Genomic DNA, 16,690 nt, shown 5'->3' on the forward strand with positions numbered 1-16,690 from the left:
TATTGATATTATATAATCTTATAATTATATAAATGTATATAATTAAATTAAAATTGAATTAAAATTAAATTTTAATGTGTTTAATTACATAAAATTATAATTCATATATTCAATTACATATTGAAATAAAATTAATATATAGTTTTAATATTTACCCTCTTACCTTATATTCATAAATCAAATACTATTTTATTATATGTATATGTTATTAAAATTTAATAATGAACTTTCAATAAAATAATATGCGGATAGAAAGTGAGGAAAGGGCAGAAAGGCAAATCAAAATAGTGATGGAGCAATAATGCTTTTCTTGTTCATTGATGTACCGATAATGCTTGTATGCATTAATGAAAGTAACATCATAAAAACGTGGAGCGGTATGGTAAAACTGTCCACCTTAGTTTTAGGTGGCGAATAGATTCAGGTTTCTTCGGATCTATTTTAATTTTGCCGCGCTGTAAGAAAAACTAAAATTTACTGAACCCTCCACCAACCCCAAACCAAAGTCCCCTTCTCATTTCTAATTCTAATGCTCCATTTGTGGCAAAAAAAGTGTCTAATTTATGGTGCATATTTAATTATTAGCTTAATCCCCACTCATAATTTTCTCCCTATATATTTGCTCCATTGCCCATTTCAATTCCACTATATTTTTCTCAAATAATAAATAGTTAATCTTTGTGGTGGGTTTTGATTTGACTTAAAATTTTCTGGGTTCAAGAGCAATGGCGACAACAGTGTTTCTACAGCAGTCTTCTTTATTTTCTTTCTCTTCATTTACTCACAGCAGCCGCCCTTTAACTAAACTTTTCGATAGTAGTATAACAACAATTGTCCCTTTCTCTAACCGGCGTCGTTTCAGAGTTGTTTCTGACTCTGTTTCTGTATCTGCTCTGCCCACTGTTCGTGGAAACTCAAGTTCATCAGTTGGTTCAATTAAAGAGGTGAGAAGATTTTATGGTGCTCATTTTTGTTTGGGAAAATCAAATGTTGATATATATATTGGGTTTTCACCGTTTCAGTTGATTGAGTGTTTGATTAATCGAGTTGATTTAACGGAGTCCGAGGCTGAGGCGTCTCTTGAGTTTTTGTTAACCGAAGCTAATGAGGCTTTGATCAGTGCTTTTCTTGTTTTGTTGAGGGCTAAAGGCGAGACTTTTGAAGAAGTTAGTTCCTTTTTACCCCCTTTTTTTAAGTGAATTTTTTGGACAATTTTGTGTGATCAGTTAACTGTTCACATATTACTTGCCTGTCACATCTAAGGTTGTGGGATTGGCGAGGGCAATGTTAAAGCATGCTTGGAAGGTAGAAGGGTTAAATGATGCTGTTGACATCGTTGGAACGGGTGGTGATGGAGCGAACACCGTGAATATATCAACGGGTGCTTCAATATTGGCTGCTGCTTGTGGTGCAAAAGTTGCCAAGGTCACTGACAACTACTCAATTTAAATCCATTTTCTCTCATTCTTTCTTTCTCCTTGTTGGATCTATTAATGCAACATTTATTGTCCTACTATCATTGTCATACTTATTGCTTTTGTCTGTGCTACAGCAAGGGAATAGATCAAGTTCCTCTGCCTGTGGAAGTGCTGATGTATTGGAAGCTTTGGGGATAAATCTTGATTTGGACCCTGAGGTTGGTGCCTTTATAACCATAGCATTATAGTTGCATTAATGATATTGTCATACTAGGATTAGGTCCCGCAAGTTTTTTTAGCGTGCCTTTTTTTATCATTGGAGGCATACCTTATTTTCTGTTTCTTTTGTCATTAGTTCAATGTAAAAGCATCTTGGTGAGAACTGTCAAAGCTCTTCCAGGGGGAGTACTAAGTTTTTCTAAACAATGCTTGTCAGGTTATTGTGTAGAAAGTGTTTGATAAATTATTTAACTATTCTTGTTTCTTAATTAGTTTGAATTTTTTTTATAGGAATTCTACTCTTTAGGGTGTTGCAAACTTATACTTGGTTGCAGTAGTAACCGTTGCTCATAGTCAACTGATGGATAATCTGATAGAGAATTCTATTGGAATGCTCAATATCCCATAATGTTTCTTAAACTTGTACCTAATTACTGCTTCTACTTTTTTCCTTTTCAAAATTTTTAATAGAACAACCTGCATGTTTTAATATAATTGCAAAAAAGAGCCTAATCTGTATGACCTGTTAAGCTTTCAATTTTAACGCTGTTTGTTCTTCTATGAAATGGAAATGTTTTTTTTACAAATTAATGCTTACTTTCAATCTTTGCGTCCAATTAATGTACACTTTTTATGGCCTACTGTTGAGAATTTATGAAGATTCTTTGTTCCTATCGAGCAACGCAACATACACATTAAAAACTTTTAAGGACTACCATCTACTATTACTTCTACCAGAATTCTGCGTGGGCGTCAATAGTTAATATCATGATTGGTTGGTTTTTATGTTGTCCATGCTGCAAATTTGTTTGGTTGGTTTTTACTTCTAGATGTAAGTGGAAAATAAAGGCATTAAGTAGCTGGCCCACTGAATTAAATGAATGTAACTGTACCAAATATCTTAAATATAACCCTTCACAGATGTTATTATGGCATTGAATTTTTCTTTTCTCATCTTTTTTGAAGGGAATAGTGAGCTGTGTGAATAAAGCAGGAATTGGTTTTATGATGGCACCAAAATATCACCCAGCAATGAAGATTGTGAGCGGTGTTAGAAAGAAGCTGAAAATTAAAACTGTGTTCAATGTACTGGGTCCTATGTTGAACCCTGCCAGAGTACCTTTTGCTGTTGTTGGTGTTTATCATGAAGATCTAGTAAGTGTTCTTAGCGCCTTATAGCATTCTTAAAAGTTCTCTCTTTTGCTCTCTCTCCTTGCAGCCTAAGAAAGTATAGATTTCTAGTGTATTGATTTTTTCTTTACCAAAAAAACCATTTTTATTTCCTTGTTGAATTAGTATCTATACTTCAAGTGACACAAACTCAGTGAAGAAAATTACATAGAAATCACATTCATATTATAATAAGAAATAAATTGGGGGGGGGGGGTATTTGGGTCTGTTTTTCTAATTTTAAGAAATAATTACTCACTTAGAAATCTGCTTTGTTACTTTTGTTTTTAATTTATTTTTGAATATATTAAGTTTTGGAAAAAAATTACAAAGTTTCTTGGATAGATTGGGTATAATAAATTATTGTTATTAACAGTTTCATTGATATTGTCCTTGGTTGTTTCCACTATGATCACTTTGATTCTGAATCTTCTACTTACGGTTAGAGTGATGCTATCAACCTGCAAGTGAGCCTAGTTTTCAAGAATTAGTTCCATTTGACCAAACTGAATCCATTTCCATTGCAAGCCTGCAAACTTGCATTCAGTTTCTATAAAACAGACTTTCTTTACTACACTTCCCTGACCTTTTAGCAATGGGCCTTTCCCTGCTTTTCCTGTCCCTGAATTGTGATACAATTGCTGGATTGGGAATTATTTCGTGGATAGATTAAAGGCTCAAGGAGTTAGCTGTGTCTCTGCTGGCTTAAACATCTTATTGGTTGAACCTTAGCTAAAATGTCTTTCTGTTGGAAAATCCTCAGTTCATGTCCTTATCGTTGCCTATTGTCCTTGGTTATGTTTAAAGGTTCTTTGTTAATATTAGAATATGTTAGGAATTGTAATATTCTACTAAAATAATATACTGATAATGCTTGAGTTCATTTTAGGTTCTTAGATCAATGTAGTTTCCTGTCATGCAAACCCAACAAAATTATATCTTGATTTTGCAATTGGTACCATGTGATTTTCTCTGTCTGATCAATATTTGATTAAAGATACGTGTATAATTTAGGGTTCTGTCTCCAATGTTCCTCTTTTATTTTGAAAATGTACTCCAATATACGAACCTTTAGTTGCCACAGGTTTTGTGTTTCAACATCAATCTCTTTATTTTCAGGCTGAAGAAAGATATCCTGTACTATATATCGATTCTCTAATCTTTCAATAGCAAAACTTAACACTTGAGTAGTAGATATTGTAACCAAGATTGTGTCCATTAACCTTCCTGATAATAAAAGTAATTGCTGATATTACAAAGGAAAAATAGTAATACATGCATAGTTGCTTGAGCACATTAAAACTGGAGTGGTGCTATACATGTGATCTTCTGTTTTAACTATGTTGCACGAAGGAGTTAAAGACACATGTTAAAGTACTTTCAGTGTTATGTAATTTGATAGTTTGCTCCTTTGAATTCATCACTGAGATGAGTTGTGACTGTAGGTCTTCAAAATGGCCAAAGCACTACAACGGTTTGGCATGAAAAGAGCATTAGTTGTGCACTCAGAGGGTTTAGATGAAATGAGTCCCCTTGGTAAGCTTCATTTTATTACTCCTTTCACTCGGCTCAATCATCAGCTCATGTCGTCTTTGCTTGCTGTTCCTTATATCTAAATCATTACAATCTCACAACATATATCCATCCATACAGGGCCAGGGCGAGTCCTTGATGTCACTCCAGAAAAAATTGAGAAGTTCTCATTTGATCCATGTACGATCTTGTTTGTATTTCATGATGTTTTCATCCTTTATTGAGACCATAGATGTATTTTATTGAATGATACACAAGATTTTGAAACTGCTGTATTTATACACTGCTCAAGTTGTGCTAAGAAAATACAATGTTTGGACAGTGGAATTTGGCATTGCTCGTTGTACTCTAGATGACCTGCGAGGTGGTGGCAAGGACTACAATGCGGATGTTTTGAAGCGTACTCTTTCGGGGGAGAGTGGGCCCATTGCAGATGCACTTGTAAATAACTTCTTTTCCTTCTTTTGTCTATGTGCCTATTCGTGTACTTTTTTGCATGCCTATCATTATTTTTCTTTTAATGTAAAATAATGGCATTCCGTAAACGCTGAGACGATATTCTGATACAAAAGCAAAATCTTCATGTTTCAGATCCTTAATGCAGCAGCAGCTCTCCTAGTGAGTGGTCATGTGAAATCACTTTCTGAAGGGGTAGCATTGGCTCGTGAGACACAATTATCAGGAAAAGCTCTAAATACGCTTAATTCATGGATAGATATCTCCAATGTAAGTGAAACCACTTAACTTTCCTCCATAGTGCTTTACTTTTGGGGTTGTAACTACACCTCATCTTCTCTTCTTCTTCAATGCAGAAAGTGTATGGAAAAACTACAGTACAGTAAAAGCTTTGGAAACTTTGGGTCCACATTCATCACAAATCTCAGACTTTAAAAGTAACTTGATGGGATCACCATGTAACAGTGGAACATTTGAATATACCAGACTAAGAAATTTGGTTGCAAGGCTTTGGGCTTATATCCTGTTTTATTGCTTTGCTAGATTGTTCTCAAGTTTTCTTTTCATGAAATATACTCGAAACAATTTCTTTTCAAGTGTGGAATAATAATAAATTACCCAAATTAACAATCTGCAAGTACCAAATTGTTGCATATCATTATTGAAGCAGTTTTAAGTAGAAACATTATGTATTGAAAAGGGATATGAAGTCTAGTATGGTTCCACTGAAAAGAAATTGCTTTGTTATTTATAGCATGCAGAAAGGTTTGGTGTCAGGCATTGAGATCGACAGTAATGCCACCAGCATCTGACAGGAGGTTCAGAAGCTGACCTGCTTGATACTTGGCAATAACAGCTGCAACAAATAAAGGAGTAATATTAATCTTATAACCCAAAATAACAACAATTGCAATTTACTTTTTTCAGGATTATGAGTTAACTAGAAACCATGACATGAACCAACAAGCAAAGCAAGGCAAAGTTGAGCTTACAATCACAGCCACCAATGTGTGTTCCTGCAATGAACACATTAGGTACTGTCGTCTGCCCAGTCCACTCTGCCAGAGCTGCTTGCATTTCACCACCATCACCTTCCAAAAAAAAAAAAAAGATTTTTACAACAACAGCAGTAGTTAAAAATATAATTGTTTTAGAGATAGTTGGCTTACTTTCTTGATCCAATTCAATGGCCTTGTAAGAAGCTTTTAACTGAGCAAACAGCTGCTTAACCCTATTACAATACCCACAATAGGTTTTACTGCAACAGACGCAAAGTTATAGATTAGAAATAGAAATCCCAAAATTTGAAGAAACTTAACCATATATAGCAGTATTCAATTCATGATTGAGGAAGTTTAAAGGAATCGGAACTTGGGTACCTGAAGACAACAACGGGGGTGGAGGAAACGATGTGCTTGACCTTGTCAAGTGCCATTTGGGTATCTTCCTGGCTTAACTTGTTGGAGCTTAGAAGGGAACCCATGGCTGTTTTATATTAGGATCAGCTTGGTGGGGTGTCTTAAACGGTGAGACTAGGTGTCCCAACTATCAAATGTGGAATTTGGTGGCAGCGATTGGAGTTTCCAGCTGGTCAGCTTTTGTCAGGCAAGACACAGAGTTGAGACGGTCGATGCAACAAACAAAACTCTCAACTTTCACTATTTATTTCATCATCACCACCATTATTATAGTTGACAAAAAAGCAGATGCGGTGGGCTTGGTTCCGATTAGAGGTATGTTGGGCCGGCCTCAATAACCTTCCACGCGGAGACTAATATTATATTACCAATTAAAAATCTTTTATCAATTGAACTTTTTTTTTCTTTTAATTGTTTTAATTTTAAAAAATTTAAATTTCACCATCAATTTTTTAAAAAGAGTTAGATTATTATTTTTATAAAAATATTAGTTAAAATATTAAAATTTTAAACATAACAGTTTACGTGTATTTCATATTTTTATTAATTTTATTATATATTTTTAGAAAATTTAAAATATTTGTTGACATGGTATATAATACAAATAATATCATATCACATGTAGTACATGTGGGCTGTCATGCTATTGTTATGATAACATCTTTAAAAATTAATGTTTTAGCCAATATTTTTATTAAAAAGGCAATTTGATTCTATTTTAGAATAATAATAATTAAATTAAACTAAAAAATCAAATTGATAAAAATGTAGATATTCATGAAGACTAAATTTATCATATGAGTGAGAAAAGGAAAACCAACAACGTCAATAAACTTAAAAGACTAATCCTGCAATTTAGATAAAAATAGGGAGTATTCGTATAATTAACCGGACTATTTATACCTAAAAGAATTACTCAAATTAAAAAAAAACTAATTATAAAATTATAGCGGGATATTTAATGAAATTAAAATAAAAGATAAAGGTTTGCATACTTTTAAACCCAACTTGCTTCCATAGGATAAGTATAAAATTGATGTAATTATGTGGTTTTTCAATTATTAAATATATTCAAATTACTCGAAATTTGGAAATATCTAACACTTGATGCCCACGCAAATGGACTTGGTCCCCAAGAAACGCATATGTTTATTTGAGGAAGAATCGGTTTTGTTAATAAAAAAATTAATAGTGGAGAAATAAGAATATCTCAATGCATCACCATCCACTTCAAAGATACCTTTAGACGTCCGTCTTCAAAGTACAGCTGTACGCAGACATCTTTGCCTAATTTATATGCTCCCTCCCCATATAAAATACCAAAATATCAAATATAAACCTCACTTAAACCCTACGAAGTTTTACTAATAATTAGTTGAAACAAAAAAGCATACGTAGTACCAAGAAAAGATACCTTGTTTTATTGATCTTCAAGTCCTGAGGATGATGATGAGTCGTGGTTACAACAGGTTAGCCAGCTCCATGTTTACAATGGTCAGCCCTCGATTCTTTTCCACAGCAGCAACACGGGGGGTCCTCTCCAACGACATGGTGAAGGCTCCCGCCGTTGGACTTGGCGTGCGCTGCAGGAGCTCTATGGCGGCGATAGCTGGTGGTGACAAGGAGCAGGAGAAGAAACAAGCAGTAGGCGGCTGCGGCGGCTCCTCCAAGGATGACAAAGAGATCGTCAATTATTGGGGCTTGGATCCAACTAAGGTGTCCAAAGAGGACGGCTCCCCATGGAAGTGGACCTGCTTTAGGGTACTATAAGTTTGTCTTTTTCGTGCAACAGTCTTTTTATATATACTATATAGTATATATAATTTTTTCTATGGGCCTTTTTTTCCAGCCATGGGATACGTACCAGGCAGACTTGTCAATAGATCTGAAGAAACATCACGCACCGGTGACTGTGCTTGACAAAATGGCTTATTGGACTGTCAAATCTCTTAGATGGCCTACAGATCTTTTCTTTCAAGTATATTTCTTGATATATATTGTTTTACGTACGTACGCATGAACATGATTACAATATTATATATGTTTAACGTACTGGTACAGCGGAGATATGGTTGCCGAGCAATGATGCTGGAGACAGTGGCAGCAGTGCCAGGGATGGTGGGAGGGATGCTATTACACTGCAAGTCATTAAGGAGATTTGAACACAGTGGAGGTTGGATCAAAGCACTGTTGGAAGAGGCTGAGAATGAACGTATGCACCTAATGACATTCATGGAGGTATCGGATCCTAGATGGTACGAACGTGCCCTTGTATTTGCTGTCCAAGGTGTATTCTTCAATGCTTACTTCTTGGGATATATTATATCACCTAAATTTGCCCATCGAGTGGTGGGATACCTTGAGGAAGAAGCAATCCACTCTTACACCGAGTTCCTCAAGGAGTTGGACAATGGTAACATTGAGAATGTGCCAGCTCCACCTATTGCTATTGATTACTGGCGCTTGCCCCCTAACTCCACTCTGCGAGATGTTGTTTTGGCTGTGAGGGCAGATGAGGCACATCACCGTGATGTTAACCATTTTGCATCGGTAATCAATTAACATCCTCACTAGCTCTAAATTTCACTCTTTTTTTCCCTCCATGCCTAGCTAGTTAATATATCGAAATAACAATTGTTGTGGTGTATGTATGTATGTATGTATGTAGGATATACATTATCAGGGACGTCAGCTGAAGGAAGCTCCTGCTCCGCTCGGTTATCACTGAAAACTGCCTTGCTTGCAACTTCAATTCACACATGTATATACCTCTTCTTTTTTTTCTTGTAATCAATAATTATGGTTTATATACAGTCATATATGATATGAGTGCTGGTACCTTTATTAATTCAAGAGAGGTAAAATCAATAAGAAAACCATTTTGTAAATAAATAAGAAAAAGAGTTTGAAGTATAATCTTACGTTATACTTTTAGAAGTCTTTTGTTGGGATGCTTCTGTGGGGGTCTGATTTTTTTACCCTCTTCTGGTGTTGTTTTAAGAAGCTTCTTCTGTGTATGGTTTTTATTATTAATAACATCTTAATGGCTTAGGGAACGCGCCCCCACCCCCCAAAAATAAAAAATTTGTAATAAAGTTTGAGGTTTTTGGTGTGTACAAATTGATTTGTAATTAGGACCTGAATAGAAAAAAAGAAATAAACTCTATATGTAGCTAAAAATATTATTAATTCTCATATACTTTAAATTAAAATATATGAAAAAGCTTGAAGGAGCTAATATGGATTGACTCAATTAAAAGAACTCTCTTCCTATTATGTATTTATGATCACTAACACAAACTTAGATAAATTTAAATTAAAATATATGAAAAAGCTTGAAGAAGCTAATATGGATTGGCTCAATTAAATGAACTCTCATCCTATTATGTATTTATGATCACTAACATTAAACTTAGATAAATTTGAGTTGCCTACCCGCGACCCTATTGGGCCCTACCAAATGGGTTCATGCAGGCCTTATAGTGGGAGCTCACAAGGAGAGTTCACGGTTATAATTCGTATATACCCCCAAAAGTAATCATTTATATAAATATTCATTTGCTCCCTTCAATGAGACATATCGGAGAAAAATTCGCATTTAAGTTATCAAATAAACAGTAAAAGAGTTCGAAGAATGGGGTTGTCTCAGCTATACAATATATATAAATATAAAAAGTCAAGTGGTTACATTCTTGGGTTGGACGCAAAAATGGCTTCCAAGTCTTTGTACAACCCTTTTGATTTGGACTTTGACTTGTAATCTAAAGAGGAATCTAAAGAAGAGCTGCCACTCCTTTTTGTTCCCCACAACCCACTCCATTTGCTTTTGCTGCTTGAAGGATCTGTTGGAGCTTTGCTTCCATCTTTACTAAAGCTAGCCTTTGCCATTTCCCTTAGTTGTCTTGGCCATGCTCTCTCTGAACTGCTGCTGTTCCTATCACATGGTAAACCTGTTGTACTTGTATCCATGCATAATCCAAATACTGGGAATTTGCTCTCAAAGCTTTTCATCAGTTTCTGAGGGACGAAATATAGGAGAAACCCAACTGATGCTATTTTCAAACCTGTGAAGAACCTGTTCTCACTGGTGTCTAGTTGCTTTGTTTGTTCATACAAAGCATACCCTTCAGCACTCATTTGTGCTAAGAACCCAATCAGGAATAAAGTAAGCATGAAGATACCGATTGTTGTTGAAAGTTCCTTGTCCAACAGAACGAAACAAGTAGCAAACATGGCCACTTCGCATGAAAGAGAGATGATCTCAACTAACTGTACCTTTTTCTTTATGAAAGGCTTCTTCAGAACAAGGAAGAATAGCTGAAAAGAGGTAAGGCATAGCAAGATAATTATTGGAGTCTTAGATGAGGTGTTATTATTATTCAAGTAGGCACCTGCTAAAATTCCCAGTGTAGCTCTTCTTGCAGATTCTAACATGGTGTAGTATATTCTGAGTATTCCAAACAATTTCTGAATAAAAGGTGCTTCAGCATCTTCTGTTTCATCATCTGAAGCAATGATAGGACCACCTTGCCTGCTGAGATTGCTACCGGATATTTGTGAGACCATATATTTCGGAGGACCTCTTAAATCTTCGAATAGAGGGCCAAACATGGTTAGATAAACAGAGTTGGCTTCATTTTTCCAAGTCCACTGGCCTCTTTTCCCAGGACCAAGAGTCACTCGGATGAGTTCTTGATACCAGTGAAATTGCTGACCTTCTCGATGGACTTCCTTGTATTGAAGCAGCTTTCCAAATGTAATTCCAACCGACAGGAACAAGAATAATGACAGCAGTAGGAAAGCCACAACACCAAGTAACAAAATGCCAACTACAACTCCTGATGGTGTTCCTCCTTTAATCATAAAAGTTCACAAAATGAGCGACTAAGATAACCAATATGTAAATATGTCATGAATTCACTTTAGTTTTGATGCAAATCAGTACTGCTTCCTACAGGATTTGGTATTAGGAAACAAGATTCAATGTAAAGGATAGCAAATATAAAGCTATGTAGCAGTGGAGGGGAAGTTTTTAATTAAGATACCTGCAACTAGAGCAGCAGCAGCCTGGCAGATACAAGGTAGTGCAACAATTACGAGAAATATCTCGAATCTAGGAAATATGAGTGCTCCATAACTCCCCTGCTTTTCGGAATCTCTCTTCTTGTATTTGAGAATGAAAAAGAGAAAAGCATGCAACAGTATCAAACTACCACCAATTACAGCTAACCAGAACATTCTTCTATCAAAGTTCCTCCACCTGCTCAGATGAGATAAACAGGATATATTATCAATATGTGATCAATCACAGATGCAAGGCACGGATTGTTTAATTAAGCACATATATCCATAATCAGCAAAGTAGTTTTTGAGATGTTCTTTCAGCAAGATCCATTTAGAAAGTGAAGAATTTGTTCGATACACTACAGAAAAAATGCTAACCAACTTACCCATTTGAATGCAGTCCATCCGAAATATATTCTGCTTCTGGTATAATGCTTTGGCTCTGCTCAATTAAATGCACATCTGTTACTTGAAGGTGTTCTTGTAACCTATGATATTTTATAATGAGAAAAAACAGTGATTTCTGACCTCAAAAAATGATCTGTACTCTACTGGAGTAAGTGGTGAACCATATACTGCAGCTGCTATTTTGTTCAGTTGAAAACTACGGGAGATTACCCTATCATAAGTTCGGGAAAGGAAAGAATTTGAAGTTCCAGTGGGGCTTGAACCCATCATGACTGGCTGAACATGCCCAGTTTCCCATGGGAGACTAAAATAAGGAATGCTCCACTCTATACTCCTTGCAAATTCATAATATTCCACCGGCAATGTTACTGGTAACCACCTAGACAGTGCAAAAATCTGAATGTGGCATGCACTTCTCTGTAAAAAAGAAAAACATAAGAATAAAATTGTTGGTAACATTTTTTTACATATACTTTTTAACTTGCTAATTATGAGAGAGCATCAATATTCTACTCCACAATCCATACATGAAATTTTTTGTTGGTCTAGAACTCATGAAGCTTAATAAATTAATAAATGACAGATTAAAAACATGGGGAAATGTTTGTTGGCATGAAATCTTATGTATAGTTAAGGAAAATAGTAGGAAAAGTACCCATGTCTGTATGGTCCTTCTAGTATGGCACATAGAGTTATGCATCATGGTTTCATGGCGAGTTATGAGGCGTGGAGATGAATAAGAAAAAGCTGAGAAGTGTGAGGTATCTTACAAAGAGAATCCTTGTAGGGTCAGAAGACAAAGATGAAGATGGTCTTGAAAATGCCCCAACCGATTGAAGGCTTGCAGTTGACATGGTCAGAAGCCCCGCAGTGAAACAGGTCAGCAAAAATATGGCAGTTACAAATATGGACATCACAGAAGAAATTACGGGTATAGTATCTGCATAAAGTTTGTGTAACAGACATTAGATTAGAGAGACAAAAAATGGTCAGCAGCCACAACAACCTCACGAATGTAAAATTTTCAGACCGAATGAATTAGTAACAAGAAAAGATTGAGTGGAAAAAAATCCTTACAGTGCCTGACTCGAAGAACATTAGATGCCAAATTTTTATTTCCAGCAACATCCCCAGTTACATTCTCAGGGACACTGACAGAAACAACATCATCATCTGCTTGTATTGCTGCTGCATATATGCTTCTACTAATTTCATGGAAGCTGGAACGCGTTCAAAGCAAGGAAAATAAGTTAGTCCATTGCTGATAAATAATATATTTTCAATCTTATTTTCCTTCAATAACATGTAAGCTGAGAGCACAAGTACATATTTATTGAATTTAAGTTTCTTTCTAAGCTGTTCCTTATTTTCCTACATAAACCAGTGCATAAAGGTCTGTAATTTCTTGCCTCTGCAATCGACCTCCGGAGATGGATATCAATGATGAATTAAATCCAAAAACAGGCTTCATGAACTTTATCGAAATTGGTATGTTGTCTTCTCGTGTCCTCATACGACATGTTGTGCTTAATCTCACAGCAGTCCTCTGAGAATCTAGAGATTACATCTATATCCATATCAGTAGGCAGTTGTACATCTAATTAATAATATCATCCACAGTTAATGTTAATTAACTCCATGAAATATAGAAAAACTCTCCTTAATGAAGAGAAATGTGGAAACACTCAAAAGTAAAAGTTCATCCTCTATGAAATATGAAATCTCTTTATCATTTGCTTTAGAATTGTAACATGTACCATAAAGGAAAGTAACAGGTGCAACTGGAGAAACCGGAGTCCCTTGTCTGCTTATTGTAGAGTTTGCATCGAAGCTTATTGTTATTATAGCAATATTGGATATTTTAGCAACCTGAACAGAAACAATGAAATTAAAAACAAAAAGGCAAAACATGAATCTACATTAATGAAGAGTCAAAAAGACAATTAGGTAAGTGAGGTAACTTTAGAACTGACTTACTAACCATAAAGCCGAATCTGCGATTCCCGTGGTTTTCTCCCGTAATAGGAAGAAGTGTACCCTTACTAATGCTCAGAGAACTTAGAATCTCTGTTGATGAATTGAGAATAGGAGCTGAGAAGTATAGGTAAACCTTAAGGTTATTATAATTATTAGTTGCCTGAATTGTTCTAGTTTCACTTCTTAGTTGAAGCAATTTCTCAGGAACATGAGCCCTCAGATCAACAAATACATTTCTTTGATCTGCGAAATATGACCAGCCATAAGCATGAAGTTGGAAGTTGGAAGTTAGAAGTTAGAAAATATAAACAATTTAGGAATAGTTTTGAAGGAAATTTAATATGACATTTATAGACACCAAATGTGTAATAATAATAATAATCATAATAATAATAAAACAAGAGAAGAAAACTCACCATAATGCACATAGAAACTTGAATTTTGTGATCTAGCAAAAGGGTTCCCAGCAGCATCAGTGCAAAAATTCGTATCCATTACCAATACCAATCTTCCATACCGAGAAGCAGATGATATGCTCACAAGAAGCAAATACTTGAGGTTTGGCTCCACAACGGTGAGCGATGATGGTACAACTTGGCCAGCACCATAAACAAGCAACTGCCAGGAGATGTGTTAGATAAGAGGAAAAAAAACAACAACAAAATTAATGACCTTGTGAGCATACATTGCTGTTGATGAATTAGTAGATGGAAAACAAAGGGGGTTGTGCACTGAAAAACAACGATAACAAATGTACAAAGCACGAGAAGAAAAACAACAAAATTTAGAAATTTAAAAGGTTAAGGCCATCTACTTACGTTGCAATCATTTACAGATGAACATCTAAAACCTCCGCCACCAGAACAAGATTCAGTGAAAGAAATATTTACAGAAACATTTAGAGCATTTGTGAAAGGTGTTGATGAGTTTATATATGCAGTGGGAGGGACCGTGTCTGCAAAAAGTAAGGTCCAATTGAACTTAGTTAAGGACACTATAATTATTCAAGATTGGAATAACTGAACAATCTAAATATAAAAAAAACAAACAGAGATGATTTAAAATAAAATTTGAGGCTAACACATTTCATTTCTAGTCTGCTGAACCATGCTTTGAAGAGTTTCATGGTATGAGCAAAGTTGATTATATTAAAGATTTATGGTAGATAAGAGAAAAGATTATTACAAATTATAAAGAATAAAGGAAGGTTTCTTAACCAACAGTCCAATTATAGCTAGTGCAGGCAGCTCCTTGAGAGCCATTAACGCAGACCCCAAATGAGTGGTTTCCATCTTGCAAGCCTGAGTACAATATCTTTCTACCTCCACAATCTGAAGCAGAACTGTCATCCAACTGCATGCATGGCATAATATGAAAGGAATTAGCTTTAGAAAAAGGGATTTCAGGGCCCCTTTACCACTAATCCAAAAAAAAAAAAAAGGCAATTCCTTTTATCTCAAGCTCCATTGTAGCAGGCTACTCCTTGGATAAATAGAATACAATTACAAACTGCAAAAAAGTCAAGTGGAGTTAAGCAAAAGTAGAAATCATAAGAAGGCAACCTTGCAAGTGATGCTACAATCAGAGCAAGTGACATTGGCAGCTCCAAGAACTTGAAATACAAATTTGGCTGAGTTGAGGTGTGAAAATGGATGAGGAGCCTTTAAGAACTTTAAAGTGAACTGAGAATCATCACAGTTCCCTTTGAAACTCAAAACAGAAAATACCAAAGAAAGCAAAATCAGACATGACATGTTGAAGAAACCCATTGCAGAGGGGGACTCCAGAGTCTCCAGACTGAAGTCTCAAACACGTACAGTAGAGGTTAGATTTCATTAGAAAAAAAGAGGCATTGTGGTGGGGTCTGACTACAACGTTAAAACAAAGAAATGAATGCACTAATCATAGATAATAAGGGTGGGAAAAATGTGGTGGAGATACAAGGAAAAGAGAAGAAAGAGATTTTAGAAAGTGAGTGATTGTAGTGGTTAATAAATTTCCCAGATTAAGCACAATGCACATGAACCTGACACTCTAGGTCAGGTCGTGTTTCGTGAGATAAGAGAGATTCCCCTCCCCCCCTCAAAGATTTGTTCTAAAGTAGGGCACACACCTCTACAGTAATTATTCACTGCTGTTTCCTTACTGTTACTGTTAGAATTAAGTGAGCCAAATTCTTATTTAAATAAAATACAATAGAAAATAAAATAAAAGTAAAATCCATATAGAACTAGACTTCTTTTATTTTATTTTAGAATAAGGTTTTTAAACCTTATTAAACTCCATCTATTTTATATTGATTAGGATAAGGTGTTTCAATCCTACTAGAATATAGCTTTGCAAGCCTATAAATAGACATAGTCTATTCCTCTTGTATTTGAGTAAAAATTTTTCGACATAGTGAATTTTCTTCTCCTCTACCCGTGGTTTTTTTTCCGAAAGGGTTTCCACGTAAAATTTATGTGTTCTTTATTTTTATTTATTTTATTCTATTTTATTTTTCACAAATTGGTATCGAGCTTAGGGTTATTCATCTCGATCACGGTAATGGCGTCTTTGAAGTATGAAATTCATTGTTGGATCGCAACACCGATTTGCGTTGTGGCAAATTAAGATACAAGCGCTTCTTGCAGATGGATCTAGAGGATGCCTGCTAGGATAGATAAGATGCCTTCGACATTAACAGATGAAGAGAAGAAGCGTAAGGATCGAAAGGCATTAACACAATTACATCGCATTTGTCCAACGAAATTTTGCGAGGATGTGATGAAAGAGAAAGCTGCCATTGCATTATGGAAGAGGTAGAACAAATATGTATGTCGAAAACTCTAACAAGCAAGTTGCATATGAAGCGTCTTTATGCTCATCGTTTGGAGGAAGGTGCGTCGTACACGAACACTTAACAGTGTTTAAAGAAATTCTCTCAAACTTGGAGGCCATGGAGGTTCAAGATGATAAGGAAGATCTAGGTTGATTCTACTTTGTTCGTTGCCCTGTCTTATTCAACCTTTAGAGACACGATTTTAT

The 16,690-nt window shown here is 35.4% G+C and overlaps 4 protein-coding genes across 5 annotated transcripts; 2 read left to right on the forward strand and 2 right to left on the reverse strand.

Annotated features, from left to right (window-relative positions):
- Positions 1-349: 349 nt before the first annotated feature.
- Positions 350-5,426, forward strand: LOC108479660 (anthranilate phosphoribosyltransferase, chloroplastic). Its single transcript, XM_017782379.2, has 10 exons — positions 350-944; positions 1,023-1,166; positions 1,264-1,425; positions 1,553-1,636; positions 2,604-2,792; positions 4,253-4,343; positions 4,461-4,520; positions 4,663-4,781; positions 4,932-5,066; positions 5,153-5,426. Exons 1-10 carry the CDS (start codon positions 726-728, stop codon positions 5,180-5,182), a joined length of 1,233 nt encoding a protein of 410 aa, XP_017637868.1. The 5' UTR covers positions 350-725; the 3' UTR covers positions 5,183-5,426.
- An 8-nt stretch (positions 5,427-5,434) lies between these two features.
- Positions 5,435-6,481, reverse strand: LOC108479662 (glutaredoxin). The gene is made up of 4 exons (XM_017782382.2): positions 6,176-6,481; positions 5,966-6,054; positions 5,789-5,887; positions 5,435-5,652 (listed from the first exon to the last, which is right to left on the reverse strand). Exons 1-4 carry the CDS (start codon positions 6,277-6,279, stop codon positions 5,570-5,572), a joined length of 375 nt encoding a protein of 124 aa, XP_017637871.1. The 5' UTR covers positions 6,280-6,481; the 3' UTR covers positions 5,435-5,569.
- Positions 6,482-7,402: 921 nt separating this feature from the next.
- On the forward strand, positions 7,403-9,130 carry LOC108479661 (ubiquinol oxidase 2, mitochondrial-like). Its single transcript, XM_017782380.2, has 4 exons — positions 7,403-7,975; positions 8,064-8,192; positions 8,276-8,764; positions 8,883-9,130. The coding sequence occupies exons 1-4, from the start codon at positions 7,658-7,660 to the stop codon at positions 8,940-8,942; spliced, it is 996 nt and encodes a 331-aa protein (XP_017637869.2). The 5' UTR covers positions 7,403-7,657; the 3' UTR covers positions 8,943-9,130.
- A 607-nt stretch (positions 9,131-9,737) lies between these two features.
- On the reverse strand, positions 9,738-15,730 carry LOC108479303 (uncharacterized). Of its 2 annotated transcripts, XM_017781820.2 has the most exons (13): positions 15,226-15,730; positions 14,881-15,016; positions 14,482-14,618; positions 14,080-14,281; positions 13,668-13,906; positions 13,444-13,555; positions 13,096-13,240; positions 12,764-12,906; positions 12,457-12,626; positions 11,807-12,103; positions 11,665-11,720; positions 11,260-11,474; positions 9,738-11,067 (listed from the first exon to the last, which is right to left on the reverse strand). In XM_017781820.2, the coding sequence occupies exons 1-13, from the start codon at positions 15,430-15,432 to the stop codon at positions 9,899-9,901; spliced, it is 3,228 nt and encodes a 1,075-aa protein (XP_017637309.1). In that variant the 5' UTR covers positions 15,433-15,730; the 3' UTR covers positions 9,738-9,898. The 2 variants fall into 2 exon arrangements, with proteins under 2 accessions (XP_017637309.1, XP_052879194.1); XM_053023234.1 differs by lacking the exon at positions 15,226-15,730 and having other exon boundaries at positions 14,849-14,990.
- Positions 15,731-16,690: the final 960 nt, after the last annotated feature.

The sequence above is a fragment of the Gossypium arboreum genome, chromosome 12 (genome assembly GCF_025698485.1).
Source record: "Gossypium arboreum isolate Shixiya-1 chromosome 12, ASM2569848v2, whole genome shotgun sequence".
NCBI lineage: Eukaryota > Viridiplantae > Streptophyta > Magnoliopsida > Malvales > Malvaceae > Gossypium > Gossypium arboreum.